Source organism: Halyomorpha halys, unplaced genomic scaffold (assembly GCF_000696795.3).
Source record: "Halyomorpha halys isolate HHAL.00 unplaced genomic scaffold, Hhal_1.1 Scaffold1441.1, whole genome shotgun sequence".
Lineage (NCBI taxonomy): Eukaryota > Metazoa > Arthropoda > Insecta > Hemiptera > Pentatomidae > Halyomorpha > Halyomorpha halys.
This window is the reverse complement of record NW_027112132.1, coordinates 17,726-33,924: the sequence shown is the minus strand read 5'-3', so window position 1 is coordinate 33,924 and position 16,199 is coordinate 17,726. Positions and strand designations below refer to the sequence as shown.

General features: G+C 30.8%; 1 protein-coding gene across 1 annotated transcript in view; it reads right to left on the bottom strand.

Moving 5' to 3' along the window:
- LOC106689729 (band 7 protein AGAP004871) overlaps positions 1–16,199 on the bottom strand; it is a 32,526-nt gene that overhangs the window by 6,273 nt on the left and 10,054 nt on the right. The window contains exons 3-5 of the mRNA XM_014434875.3: positions 3,981–4,084; positions 3,182–3,337; positions 1,756–1,853 (exon numbers count right to left, since the gene is read on the bottom strand). Of these exons, the coding sequence (XP_014290361.1) occupies positions 1,756–1,853; positions 3,182–3,337; positions 3,981–4,084 (358 nt within the window). The remainder of the gene's footprint in view (positions 1–1,755; positions 1,854–3,181; positions 3,338–3,980; positions 4,085–16,199) is intronic.

The following is a 16,199-nucleotide window of genomic DNA, read 5'->3' as shown; positions in this document are numbered from 1 at the left end:
TATATATATGTATAACCTACATTGAATATAGATTACTAGAGGTAAAAACATTTATGCCTAGCTTTTGCACTAGTTTCGGCATGATAATTGATGGTAAATGTAATGGCAGTATAGCTACTGCTGTGTTAACTTCCATGTATACCCCTGAAAGTTAACTGTGATATATTTTTCAGCCATTGCAGCAACTATCATAACCACAACCATGAAATATATGGTAATAGTAATTGTGATGCATTAACTGTCAAGGTAATACAATCACACTAGGTCTATCGTGATAGTTGATTGTACATATATCTGTATGAAGCTACTATCACATAAATAAAACATGCATAAGCGTAAACAGTGCGTAAATACTTTTAAAAGAATGGGCTTGGCTGCCATCAGAGTATTTTTAATGTAAGCCAATATTGTCGTCATGTGTTGTAAGCCTACTGTCTGTCCATTTCACTAGCTTACACTATTATCTCTAAGTGTAAGGCCTTAAGGGAACAAGTTATCATGTAATTTATAGTACAAAAAAAAAGGTGTTCAATGTGTTTTGATTCACCAAAATATACATTTCATGCTATACTACCTAAAATTTTGAGAGGTTCTAAAATTTATAAATTAAATTTTTGAATTAGGAGCTAAAATTTCTATTTTACTCTTGGTGATACAAAAACAGCAATCAAATTATGATAAACAAATTCTACAAATCTATGAATTAAGTAATTTAAAGACCATATTCCAAATGAAAAAAATATGTAAGTTTTGAGCCTTACCTTAGGGTTCAGGAATCATTAACTACTATAACTTTTTTATGCAGTTTTTTGAGTAAAAATAAAAAGTCCAGAACTTGGAAATCAATCAATTTTTTTTTTTAAATTGAATTTTTAATAACTAATAAATAAGAAATTAGAAATTTGTCATATAAAAAGTGTTTGCAGATTAAAACTATTATGTCCTTGAGTAACTTTATTTTATTAATCATCATTGCCACCACATTTAAGCAACAAATGTGAATATCACTACTTTTCAGGAAACCAAAAAATAATTTACATATTACTTTCAAATCTCCTCCCCCCAAGGCCAATAATTTTTATTTTCACGAACATATACATGAAATACTGGAAGATTATTGATGATTGACCGTATGTATAGATGAATGGAATATGGTCCGGGTGCGGTAAAAAAAACTCAAATAGTAAATAATTATACTATTTTTATTGAGCCAACGTTTCGCCCCACGTTGCAGGGCTTCGTCAGGGCTAAAAATCTTTATTTATTTAATTTATTACTTTAATGTAGAGGTGATGTTATACAAAAATAAAAATGAAAAAAAAAATAAATTGTTAACAAAAAGTAAGTGGTTTTATGAAAGCAATGAGCAGTGAAGTGTGGTGTCGAAGAAGAAAATGTTCCTGAACCTTACAACCTTACAAATACAACATGAATAGGAAAAGACTCTGAGTATTAATTTTATGTTACTGCTGAATAACACTGCTATTTTTAATTGAAGAGTATACATTAAAAAAAAAAAACAACTATATTATTCTACAGTTTAACTATACTTTCATTGTAACTGTTGCTAGAAAAATATTTATGACCATTTGAATTCACTCACAACACCAATATCGCAAATAAAAAGTATTGTATGAACATGTTAAATAAATGAAGGGATAGAAGCAAATCTAAGTTTGACAGAGCTTCTAATATAAAATGTGTTACGATAAACAACAAACAAAACTAAGCTAAAATAGCGAGGCACAGACTTACTTAAAATTTTCCACAGCTACGACACTCTTCAAAGGATTGTCAATTGAAAAGTAAACAACAGCATCAACAGTGACAGTACAAGAGTCCTTTGTAAGAACCTGGTAATTACATCATATATTTATCATGCACATAAGACAAAATAAAAATAAAAAACTAAAAATAAAATAAAATAAAATAAAAATATTTATGAAGTGATTTTTATCAATGGCTGTGCTAAAATATAACATATAATAACATGAATAATTTAAATGACCTAAACAATTGAATACATGCATATCTTCAATCTAAGGTTTCCCTAAGCAAGCACCAACATCTAGCGATAAGGAAATATCTGTGCTATAGAGAGGACATGATAAATATAATATTTTCGGGGTCTATCACCTGTAGTTCTCAACATTGTTGGTAGCCATTGTTGGACTGTTAACACGGTAGAATACCACGGCGTCTACATGGACAGTCACTGAGTCACGAGACAGTATCTACAATAGATTTATTATTCCCTTATCTCATTGGCAGATATTATATTGTACTTTAAAAAATTACATTTCCTTTGTAATAATATTAATTTGAGATAGGAAGAAATTTTAGATATGATTATAGTTTACAAAAAATTAACTTTTCCAGCAAGAGGAAAAAAAATAAAATAAAATTTAAGAACCAAATAAAAGTAAGTAGCCAATAAACATAAATTTTGTAAAAACCAATATAATACTAACACAAATAGTCAAGTGTATAAGATTAATGTTAGGTATATTTAATTAGAAAGCATTTGTAACTGTTATAATATATTAAAGGAATTAATATTTTGTGAAAAATATATTAACATACAGACAAATGCAAAATGTTTATGGATATACATTGATACACAAAGCATATAACGTTAATTAATGCCATGTTTCATGAATTATACTAAAGATTTCTAACACAAACTTTTCAGGTTTTTTATTTTCTCTAAGAATCACTTATAACAGTAGACTTTTTCTATCAGTTTCATTTGTTGGGACCTTTTTTGATATAAAATATGAACTATTTTTAAAAACAGTACTAAATAAAATTGTCTATTGTAAATGTTTGATATAATGCTTTAATTTTAAGAATTGTGTAACCTGAGTTTAAAAAAAAAATCAAATGTTAAATGATAAATCTAACAGAAAATTTAAAAATCAAAACTATCAGTTATTTATTTCTATCTCACAATAAAAAGAGTAAAAAAAACTATAATACACTATGTACAAGGTATTTCAGTTAGTACTTAGAAAGCTAAAAATATTTAAATATCTTGCTCTTTCCTCAAATCAGTAGAAGGGAACAACTAAACTGAACATATGGGTATTTTTAAATCTAGATTTATAAATAAAATTGTACAAATTAAATTAAACAACTCTTCATTTATAAATACACTTATACAATTCTAAGTAAAACTAACCTCTTGAGGAGGCACATCAAAAGAAACAGTTCGCAAATCAACTTTAGTATAGACATCTATGCATGGTAAAACAAAGAATATTCCTGGGCCTCTAGCTCCTCCTGATCTCAATCGTCCAAGACGGAATATTACAGCTCTTTCATACTCTTGAACGACCTGCAACATTTAGGAATTTCAATTCTGAATTAGGCTACAACAATAAAACATTAATGTGAAAACAAAAAAAATTTGATTTCAATTTCAACAGGGTATTTGATTTTTATATTACTTATAATTATATATTATAGTCTTTTTAATAGACATCCAATAATAAAAAATGAATTCAACTCAAAAAACAAACAACCAAAATAAAGTTATAAACTTTAGTAACATTTTAACAAGTTTTTTTTGATAAAAAATATTTTTTGAATGCTTGAAAGTGAAAAGTATACCTGACTGCAGGATGATATTTCAAGATATTGTATTATACAATTAATATTTGTTTTCTACAAACGGTAGAAACAAATAAATGCTATTTGTTGGTTTAAACAGTTTCTTTAGAAAACAGAATAATTTTTTTCTTCAAAAAATTATCATTTTTAGATTTAAAACTGACTAGAACTAAAAAAAAGACTGTTTAAAAAAATTTTTTTGTTGCTTTCTGGAGACAAAATAATATCAGAATTTGGTACAGCAAAACCAAATGTTTTCAATAAAATTATTCATTATTTTGAATAGTACAATAGAAAACAAATTTAAAATTAACTAAGATAAAAACTAAACTTTAAAGACATATTTATATAAACTGTCTCAATTTTACCTTAAATATCATAAAAACTGATATAGGAAATGTTATCAGCATGAAGATAAATGCAGCCACAGTAGCAACAATTTCCACGAATCCATTGCCTTCTGGTTCTGTAGCTGAAAGAAAAATGAAAATGAGTAAAAATCATTATAATACCAAATTTTATGAACTGACCATAAAAAGAAAAGAAAAGAAAAAGCCTGGAAACTAAAGTTATCTACCAAGCTAAAATCTTAGGATAATAAAAGATGTTATTTTTTTATTTATTTAGTAACTCATTTACTTTGATTTTATATTAAGAAATGAACTATAAAATTCAATAATCTAGCTTTACTGTAAATAAGTTATATTGCATTTGTCACAGATTTTAGTGAAACAACTTTTGAATAATAAATTTGTTTTTAAAACTACGATTTCCAAAGCTTAACATAAATATGTTCATTAGTTAATTTTATATGAGCTTATCAATTATTTAACTAATGGGTTGGGAATTTCTTTAAAATGACCAATAGTTTGGGCAATTGAAGGATTTGGACCTGTCTTGAACATTGAATAGACCTGAGCAAAATATATTAGAAATAATATTATAAAAATAAATTGTTAAATGAGCTAAACAAATCATTTTTGAAATTTTTTTATAGGAATCGTATTTTAAAATTATTATTTCACAAAATGGAGTTATTTTATGATACAATAATTATTTCCAAAACGATTATTTCATAAAATAATTTTTTCTGAATTTATAATTTTGACAAGAAGGTCATTTAAGTATATTTTAGATAGTCAAGAGTGAATGTCATAACGGGAATTGTCATATAGTTCCCATTACTACCATAGCAGTAAAGTGTTACTTTGTAGATGTGTTTTAAGTGACAGTATCTTTAATTACCACAAGTACTTACAACTATCACGCCAGACTTAGAGTGGAAATACCGTCACGACAGTAAATAATATGATGATGGCAACGATTAGACATTTATAACATATCAAGGGTACAGAGGTTTCTTTCATGGCAGTAAAGTGTTAATTTGAAGTAACAGTAACTTCACTGCCAGCATATGCACAGTCAACTCACTCCAGATGTAGTGTAACAATACTATCACGCTAGGAAATACTGTTAGGACAGTACTTACTGTCATGATAGACCTAGTATACAGTTTCCATCATTCTAGTAGTTGTGCCAGTTGCTGCCCTAGCAGTAGAGTGTCACTGAAGAAATCGTCATGTGACATTAGCCTCACTGCCGATACATGTACGGTCAACTAGCACACCAAACCCAATGCGACAAACTGTCGCGATAGTAAATACTGTTTACTTTACTCGATTTCGTCACAAAATTTTCGAAGCGCTATCATAGTTTTTACAGTTCACAGCATTGTTTGAATAAGAGAAATTTAAATTAATTTTTTCCATGTAATGTATTAATGGTGGTTCAGTCTGGATTCCCTTTCCTGTTTTTGAAGATTTTTAAAACAAAATGTTACCAAACCGACCGTATGTGTTAAAGAAAACATTTTAAAAGAAACCGAAAGGATAGTCCGATTCTGATAAGTAATGGTACAAAGTAAAAGGAAGGAAGAATGTAAGTATTATTTATCAAAGACTGTAATGACATGTTATGCTCCGACCATTCCTCACAATTGCCGTAACCAATGGTAGCTGTGAGAGTTTTCAAAATTGAAATTGATCAATAAGTATTTAAGATCAACAATAGTTGTTGCCGAAATGTCCTTCAGAATTACTATATATTTTATTCTTATAAATTGAAATACCTAAATAAGTAATAAATAAGAGGGTGGCGAAATTTTCTTCCATCCCGTGCGGTTGACACCAACGCTATGCCACTTCTACCACCTTAATTAATATTTGAATATCAATCACTAATCAAATAAATGTTAGATTAATACATGGTATTAACAACAATCTAAGCTCTTCATAAATTTGTAACAGGAAAAGGCGAAATTTTACCTAAACCTGAGAAGAATGTTTGAGAACAATGATAGGTCTCCTCACGGGTAATTGTCCCTTAAAATATCATCTCAAGAAGATGAAGATAGTGGAAGATCCCACATGACGCCTGTGTATAGAAGACGAAGAAAAGGCTGAGCATATCCTCTGTCAACATGAAGCCTCTCTCTTTTACAATTACAATTTTTTTTCCGTCTAAGAAGCACTGCGGCCACAGAGGGCCTGTTGTACGCTGTCCCTTCACTGCTCAAAACAGGCCAATTGCCTTTGCAAATCTGGACACTGTATAAGGGTCCACTGTCTCGCAAAGTTTGGGATCCAAGATACGATCCTTACCGCAGATGAGGAACCATGTTCTTGCCACTACATCACATCTGGAAATGATGTGGTAAGCAGTCTCTTCATCCTTCCTGCAGATATGGGACTCTATCAGTCTCTTTTTATAGACATGCTTATTTAGCTGACAGTGTCCCGTGTATAGACCTGTCACCCATCTTAAGATACTTCTATCCATATTAAGAAGCCAGTTACTTTTTCTTCGAGCAGGATCCCTTGAGGAACATTTTTGTTCAATTACTCTGGTATTTCTCCAGAGTAACCCAGCAAGGCTCTCAGCAATCTTTTTGATGTGCCTCTTCGCATGGCTGAGACTAATCCCACATATGGGGGTCAGGTGTGAGAGGAACATACTCAGATCCTTTCCTTGCTAAGTAGTCCGCTCGCTCATTTCCTTTAATGCCTTTATGTCCAGGTACCCATTCCACCCGCACCTTGCTGGCCAAGGAGAGAGAGTTAACCTGAACTCTCTCTCCTTACACTCCTCCACCAATTTGGAGCGGGTTACATAGTTATCTAGCGCATAAATGGCTGCCTGACAGTCCGTGTAAATCGTAATTAGCCTTTCTCTCATCCCCTCATTTATTAAATTCTGGGCACAAACATTTATTGCAAACACCTGAGCCTGGAATACTGTGGTGTGTTTTCCTAACGAGATGGATATGCCTTGATTAAGCATATCCATCCTTCATATTTCTGCTCCAGATCCTTGTTCCATTAAGGATCCGTCGGTGTAGCAGTTTAGTGCAATGGGCGGCTTATGTGGGGATGACCCTTCAACTCTTACACTATAGTACGTGTTCTTGTATTTCTTCTCCTGATGATCAGAATGCATAGCCAGGATCCTGTCTTCATTGATCCTCCTGAACAGTCTGCCATGTCCTTCATAAGTTAGGAAATGATAGCTCGTTCCTTACATATTACAATACTTGCATCAAGAAATAATTAAACCTGAATACATTACTGGAATTAATGATCAGATGGGCTTCGTTAGGCGCATCTAATTCCTACGGTATTTCTAGATAAGGGATATCCAAAATGGTAAAAAGATCCGAATGGGTCGAAGCGAGGAAGGGTTTCCTTCTCTTCTGTGAAATAATAATGGATGATTTATAACAGGATGGCATGTTTGATAAAAAAAAAAAAAAAAAATCATTTCGTAGAAGTATCCTGATGACTTAATCCAAATGTGCCCTCTACCTATAATGTTTCCTTATTAGATAAGATAGTTCTTTCATCAGTCAACAATAATTTTTCTTTCACACTAGATTATATTTCTGGATTTCAGTTGGTAGTATTAACGACCACGAATACGCCTATTCTAGTGCAATAAGAATTTGTTTTCCTCTCAAGAAAAAAAAAATATGACAAGAGTCATAGAACAATAACTTCTCGTAATTATGTTACATGAACTCTATTTTATTTTATTTTTCATCAAATGTATGATTTATATTTCTCTCTTACATTCTTGGCCTGAATCCAAAGAAGTACTACCAAACTTAATTTTAAATGCTTAACATATTAATAAAGAAAAATGAGTGTAGCAAACAATCAATGAAGATACGATGAAGGGCTGGTTCTGAACACATACAATTTTAAATAAGTGGACATATTGATAGCTGCCTGTTTTCACCTCTACTAAAATTATAACGGAAAAACATGAGTCCGCATTCCTGATGAGCAGGACAAGATTTTACGTCACGTTACCGAAATCAATAAAGAGGCGGACATTATCAGATATTAAAAAAACAACAACAATGCATTAACGATTTTAAGAGACGCTAAAAGTCTATAATTTATCAAACTGCAAAAACATCATTAATGAACCGAGAAAAGTCCACTATCCTCTTAAATTTATCACGTTTTTTTCTTTTTCTGGACGTAGCACCAAATAATCATGTTCACATATTAAGAACTTAATTATCTAAGATCGAATTATTTGGTATTGTGATAGCCCAACATAATTGTTTTTAAATTTTAACAAATTGTTTTAATATTTTATTAAAACAAGCTTTATGACCTCTCAATTCAGCAACATAAAGACGACATTTGAACAAACAAAAATTTGAAAAATTGAGAAAAGGTATTCAACCGGACGATAAGAAAATTCAACATCTCTATATTACAGTACAAGAGACAGATGAATGAAATCAATGCCAACATACATGAGCAAATAATTTTAAAAATTAGTGTTCAATCACAATTAACACTTGCTTTATAACCATTATAGGACCGCCAGAAATGCGTTTAGTAGTTACATATAGTACTTAACCTCAGTTTTGGTAAAATTTGTTTTTCGTTTACCACTGCTTACGGATTCTGACGTACTAATTAACCGAATTAATATATTAAGGTATTCATTCATTGCAGAATTAAGTGAGATTTAAATTCTTATACCCGAACTATTTCGCTAGAAAGCACCGTTTAGAAGTTATAGGCGAAAAAAACAAAAGACCGAACTCGTTACTTTATTAAATTAATTACATAATTAGATGAGTTTTAGAACCTCCAGACATGCGCTTCCGTGTTTATTTGTGATGAAAAATAATTTTTAAAATTATTTGCAGATGTATGTTCTATAAGATGGATATTATCCATCTGACTCCCTATACTATTATATTTTAAACCAAATTCTTGGATTTAATTGGTGTTCATCAGAAGTCAAAACGTGGGTTTTAAAAGATAATCGAACGACATGAAGGCCCAAAATAAAATTAAAATTCATTTATCTTAGAGGTGTGTCGGTGAGGAGTAAACGTATTGAAAAGACCTTGTCTCCGGAGAGAACTTGGCCGAACTGAACGTGTTGTCAAAATGTACACGGTCACTAAATCAGTCTGTGTAGGGGTTGAACCCCTTGTTACTTCTTCCGACCTTGTTCTTCTCCCCCCCCCCAAAAAAAAAAAAACTTGGTAGTATTGGGACTGACCAACTGAAGCGAAACTTCTAGAAATGAAATAAGGTATTCACATTTTATTAATAATGGTCATGTGTTCTCCATTATAGCTTAAGGTAGAAAATATTAGTTCCAGGATAGTAATAATAATTAGAAAAGAACAATTATTTCTCAAGTCAATTCTGCCAGCACAATTTTGATATTTTAATGGAGATTAGCAAATTATAAGAGCTCACTAAAACGGACCGGCACAACCGGGATTAATAAGCTCCTACTCTCATATTAAAATATTAAAATTTTCCTCCTAGAGTTGACTAGCGTCGCTCCCTTACTTACGACTTTTGTTTCATCTCACGTCACGAAATCAATTTACTCCTTTTTTTAATTCTTTTATTTTCTTGATTTTTACAACGTCGGTAAAGAAGTTTCACTTCAAAAGATGTGATTTTCATTCAAATAGGTATCTTCTTGTTCATATAGTACTTTACTAACATGCTCATAGATAGTTAATGCAACTAACATAATTGATGAATAGACTGCTATTTTGTTTTGCAATTACTGAAATATCTACTTACACCTTTGTTATTACGAATTCAATACAACTTTTGTTGTAAAAATAAATCAAAAATTACACGAAAAAAAGTTATTAGAAGAACATCACGGGAAAATGGTGGGGTGCACGTTGCAATGAAACATAAAGTCCTGGCGTACCTGGACGACATTGCGGTTCAAGAAAGCAACCAAGATGACATGGAAAGAAAGAGTCTATTAATAGAATCAGAGGAGATCAGCTTGCAAGTAAATGAAATAAAACAAAAGATATGAAGTAAGCTGAAAAATGCACTCTACGAAGTGGTCTGCGTCGACAGAAACATTGACTGTTTCAAATACCTTGGCTCCGCAATAACAAGGTTTGATTATTAAAAATTCACTTTTTTTTATTTATGTACTGTAGTGGTTGATTAAAGAAAAATAAATATGGTCTGTATTATTTTTTAATAAAATAAGACATAACAATCATTCTGTTATAATGGTAAAATTGATGAAATGTCTTATTTAAGGTATGTATGTTTGTGGGAAATACAACTGAAAACAATTGAAACATAATTAGAGATTCTTAAAAATCCACCAACAAAAAAAAGCAATATACAGACTATAATGTTCTGCTTATTTCTTAAAAAAAGTAATTAGGAAATGAGAGTTTCAGGAAACTAGTTACAAATCCTAACTTAACACGCAATGGCATAGTTATGTCAGACGAATGATGCGGGTATGGTTTTACATTTAATTACCAGCATACAATAGCACGAAACATTTCACTGATTTGGGTTAAAAGCATTCGTTCATTTTTAATAGTCCGTAAACCCAGGATATCCAGTACTACAGTAACCTTTAACGATGTTCCGCTTATTTCTTATGAAAAGATGTGATAACTAGGATTCCATCTGGGTAAGCGACTAATGTAACATGGAATCCTTACTCAAACTTGAAATTGGTATTTTATTCCAACTACAAATACTTTCACACTTACTGGGCGAACTAATACAAGAACTCGATGCATAAAATCCAACCCATAGAACAGAATTTAAAAAAATTATTTTTACTAAACGTCCTAAAACGGTTACTTAGCAGCTAATTATTGTAGTTTGATTAAGTAACACATTAGAAATTTTAGGTCTCTCTTTCGGTTTTTCACTTATATATCCTTAACTGTGGATTCTAGAGAAATGTTATAAATGATTATTTAAACAATCTTAAATTATTCATCGAATGAGTACCAACCATAATGTAATAGTTGGGACAAATGGTAAGGCCGTAAAATACCTTTTTATTCTGCTGTATATAAAAGTCGTATCATCTCCTCAGATAAAAATAGTCAAGTCAGCTCTTCAAGCCCTTGCATTCACTGAGTTGATCTCACACGAGTGAGACAGAGTAAATAATTATTTTTGTTTTGAATGCGCAAATAAAGTTTTCGTTCCTTCTTTTTTTGATTGATTCCATTTGAACATTTTGATTTTAATAAACTTTAAATCTTTTATTTAATTTCATAAATGACCAAAATATTAGATTTTGAAACTTCTAATGAATTCGAAGTGGAATAACCGATTGGGTCCAGAGTATCGTCCTGGGATGACCCGTGACTTTGGTTCCAAGTCCCAAAAAAAAATCGGTAGCTGAAGAAAAATGTGAAACCTCACATTATGAAGTACTTTATTTTAATTTTTTCATTATCGAAGATAATGATCCAAAACAATACCAATTTTAAGTTTATTATTTCATAAATATTTTTTATGTTTCCTGATTATTTTCTTTCTGGGCTAGTAAGCTACCTTCATAGTTTAAACCATTTATTTTTTATTCATTTTACATGAATTATATATTCTTCACTCCGACGTTTCGGACCTTCCGTTCATCTTCAGGTATTTTCTCTGAAAGTAGTTGGAAAGTGTTATTTACTATCTATTAATTGCTCTTACGTATATAATTGATTATATTTAAAGTTTATTCAATTAATTGAAAAATAGCCCCAATTCATTTTCTTAATACTTAAGTTTTTTATTATTGCTAATTTTTCATATATTTTATCATTATAGTTATCTTTCAATATTGTGTTTTTTCTATCATAATTTTTTTTTTACATCTACATTTGTTTTATGATCATTTTTTTTTTTTCATAATTCATCCTTTATTCTGCAATTGAAATATATTTACCATTATTAATTGCCTATTACATAATAATAAATCAATCTATATTGTCTTGTTAATTACCTTTGTTCTTATTGTACTGACTCATACACCTCCCTTGCCTAATAGCTATTAGCTTATATTATATTTACTTTGGTCCTCCTTTCTATTCTAGTTTTTTCTTCTTCATTAGTATAGTGAATCAATAATTTTAAATACATATTTTACTTATAATATCCGCATATATTTGTTTTATAATTTAACACTTGTTTTATATTTTTTATATTGATTGCTTCTAACATTTATCTTATTCTATAGTTTTCAATACTAATCATTAGTAATATTGATGTAAAATTAATAAAAAAACCGTGCCCGTGTAGGCCTCGGCGCTTCGCGCCGAGGCGACATGTTTCCGTGACAACGTATACTCTATAATCCTCTTACCCCCACCACCTCACTCTTACCCATCCCCACCACTACCTTCTCCGTTACGGGACACTTTTGCCTGCATGACTCTCAGCATCTATAATCCTCTTACCCCCACTACTACACTACTAATTACCTCCCCCACAATCTACTTCCGTTACGGGACACTTTTTCTAACATGGCATCCCGCAAAATGATTTATAAGACGTTGTCACGTCAAAAATAAAAGGTTTGAAGTATGAAGGTAAGTTATTAGCCCAGCACGAAAAAAACAAACAAAAAAACAACTGAAAAACATAATAAATTGGTCCCTACGGAAAAGAAACTAACTTAATGAATATTTTTATTTTCTCACAAGTTACCATAACTATTAAAACCACTGCTTCAAACTTTACTCACATTGAATATTATTGTATGTATAAACAGAAAAACAAATGTCAAGCAAGATCGTGGAAAGATGAGGTTTGATGATAAAGAAAGGTAAATTCATGTTCCTGTAGTTAAGACTTAAGATCGATGGACAAACTGTAAACTAACCATTATGAATTAGTAATGAAAAGCTAATGGCATTGAATACACAAGGACAGTTTATAGTTCCCTTCTTGATAATAAATTATAGAAAGTATATTTTCTAATATGTCAATAAACTACTTAAAATTAAACCTGTTTTACAAATTTACAAGCCATTAAGTGTTATCATTTAGTCAACTTTCATCATTCAACTAAAATCTTTAACGATTGACTTATCGATTTGTGTATGTAAGAATATTTCATGAAGGTCAACATTGTACAAGAACTAAATTAAATACAGATAACGATCGGGCCCAACAAATCCTACCTTATAGTGAGCAGTGATTAAAATCTAAGGCTTCTGATAACATTCATGAACTTTTAAATTTTTTTAAAAACTCAATAAGTTTTTAGAATAACACTATACATCTCCTGGAAGATTATAGTCGCTCATTTAAAAAATAATTTAATTATTTAAAAAAAAAAATCTAACTATGAAGAATGCTAGCTAGCAAAGAAACAGTGAACTGTGTATGCGTATTTTATAATATTCTGTCCTTATGGAAACCCATTTTATCTCTATCTCTCTACATATAATTAAACCTGTCTCTGTTCATCTGTAAACACTCACTCACTAACGTGTTTGTGGGGTGTTGGCGTTGATGACCGCTGGGTTTTACGCCTTAATTTCTGAATAAACAAACAAACTAACGTGTTTGCCACTGTTTCTCAAAAACAACAATGGCTATAATGGTGAAATTATCAATGGTGGTTTTTCTTATAACAAAGTGTGGATTTTCGAAAAATTCGGTCTCTAAGTCCTTTAAAAAATGATTTCTTTAATAAAAAAACAAAAAATAAATAAATAAAATAACACCAAAAATACATATTTCCAGGAAGATTATAGCCACTCATTTGAAAGATAATTTAATTTTAAATTGGAGTTCTGGCAATGGTCAGATTCTCCACTCAAGTTGAGTGTTTGCGGCTTTAGCGCACTTGCTCAGCCTCCACTGGTTCATTACCAGTGATGCGGGGAGAGGGATGCGCTGGGATCTCTTGAGCTCTGCTCTACCCCTCACACGTGGGGGATAGAGGAGGCTAAGGGATCCTCAGGTCGATTGTGTAAATATTGTATATATTATTTTATCATTATGTTATTTTATTTATTTATTTTTCATACAGATAGTCTGATTATGTTCATCTTGTCTATTCTTTTGTTTGTATATATTTTGAGAGAGTTTTTTTATTTATTTCTTTTTACTATATTTTTAATATTTTTTATTTTTTTTTATTTTAGTATGTATGAGATCATTCATCACTATTACCTATTGCCCACAACTGTGTGGCAAATTGTAATATCTATCAATAAATAAATCTATCAAATTTAAAAAAAAAAATAAAAAAATAAATTTAAAAAAGAAGAAACATAATCTACATCTGGCGAATAATAACAAACATATAGCAAATTGTGCATTTATATCTATAAATTATAAATAAAAACATTTTTCTGTTGCTATAGAAATTCCTATTTAGAGTTTCTCGAAATGGGGATAACAAACATATCTTTTGCCCCTACCAAGAATATATCAGTTTAACAAAAGATAGCAATGCAGTACTGCGATCGGAAAAGATCGTGCGGTCTCGATCTGATTTATATATTTTTCCTTTAGTTATTCATAAAATTCTTTTATATTTTTACATTGTGTATAATTTCTAACTACAAGAACTGTATTTTTCCAATAAACTAAATTAAAGATACTTCACAGGAAAATTTTCGAAAATTCGTCTTGTAAGCCCTGTTAGTCGATTTCAATGAGAATAAAACCTTTCTGATATTGAATACCACTTAATTGCTGATTTACTTTTCGCGTTTAATCAAAATTGTTAGCGTCATTTTGGATAAAATCGAAAAAATGTGAAAAATCAATTCGCGTAGCCCTTCAACGTAGGTTGAGTTAGCTAAAACGTTGCTGTCACGTCCCAGGTCTCATACACAGCTCAAGTATGTAATTTCAGTTTCGTTTGGAGGTAGGCTGTTCACAGACAGACACACACGAAGACCATTTAGCGAGACTAGGTTTTTTTGGACTTAGGGATCTCAAAACATGCATTTCCGTCGAAAACTAGAATCTAAAATTTTTACGATGGCAATACTTTCTCTTACTACATATTACATACAAAAGCAAGAGAAAGTAAAAAAATGCAGCAAATTAACACGCTACTGCGTTCAATTAGTGGTTGCTCTTAATTCGTATACCTAGTGTGCAAACGCTCTAAGCATTTGCCATAATAAAGGGTGGTTGAATGAGATAGATGGACACGCAGGGTCGCTAGCCTCTATCCAGGCTATCGAGAAAACTTGCCCAAGCGCTTCCGATACCCATGAATTAATGAAAAGGGTCGGCTTTTGATACTACGTGACCACTATTCTATAGTACTGTATCGAGTAAGGTAGATGGTAAGATTCATTTCAGCCACTAACAAAGCAAAGAGTAAATTAATTTTTAAAAACTTTTTATAATGTGAAGACTCCTGCTAGGGTTAAAAAATGTTCTGATAAACTCAAATGATATTGCATAACCTATTTGTGTAGTAAACAATGTGTTACCGCAGAAACAAAAAAAAAATCATAGTTATTTTATTGTTAACTGAATAGCTCCTTGTAGAATTAGCTATTCAGTACAAAGAAGTAGCGGAAGAGTTAAGAATAGATGATAAGGTAATCGAAGCAAAGAGTTGACTTCACTGAAGGAATTGTACTATCCACTGATTTACACGGAAGAATCGCGGATTCGGAACCAGTCGGTTATGTATTTAATAGGGTCAAAGAAATGGGGATGAGGTAGGTAAAAAAAAAGTCAAAAAAATTTTTTTTTATTCTTTGCAAAAATAAATGTTCTTGGTAAAATAAAAATTCTTAGTAAATGTTACCTTAAATTATGTATTAATTTTAGTTTAAGTTTTGGACAATTGACGTAGAAATTCAATAAGGGTTGCCGAACATCTGAAGTGCCTTATTTTTCAAAATTCAATAGAATGTGTTTTTAAAAATAATGTCTTAATTGTTTTTTTTAAAGAAAAGTTTTAAGAAAACTTTAAGATTTTGAAATCTATGGGTGGGGGAGGGGATATTATTTTTAATAAAAATAAAAGTAGAATAAGATAAAAATGATACATCGTCCAAACGAATTTATTCATTCCAAAGAGTGAATCATTGGAAGTCTGTTCAGTTAAAAGAATCGAATATACAATCAGAAGTCAAGAATAAAGAAAATAGAGATCATAACCACCGAACAAGATGTACTACGCGGACAAGATCCCATAATTTCAAATCCCTCAAAATTACAGTCACCTTTTACTACCCCTTCATATTTTCCTCTCCTATGACTTAAGAACTGAGAAGG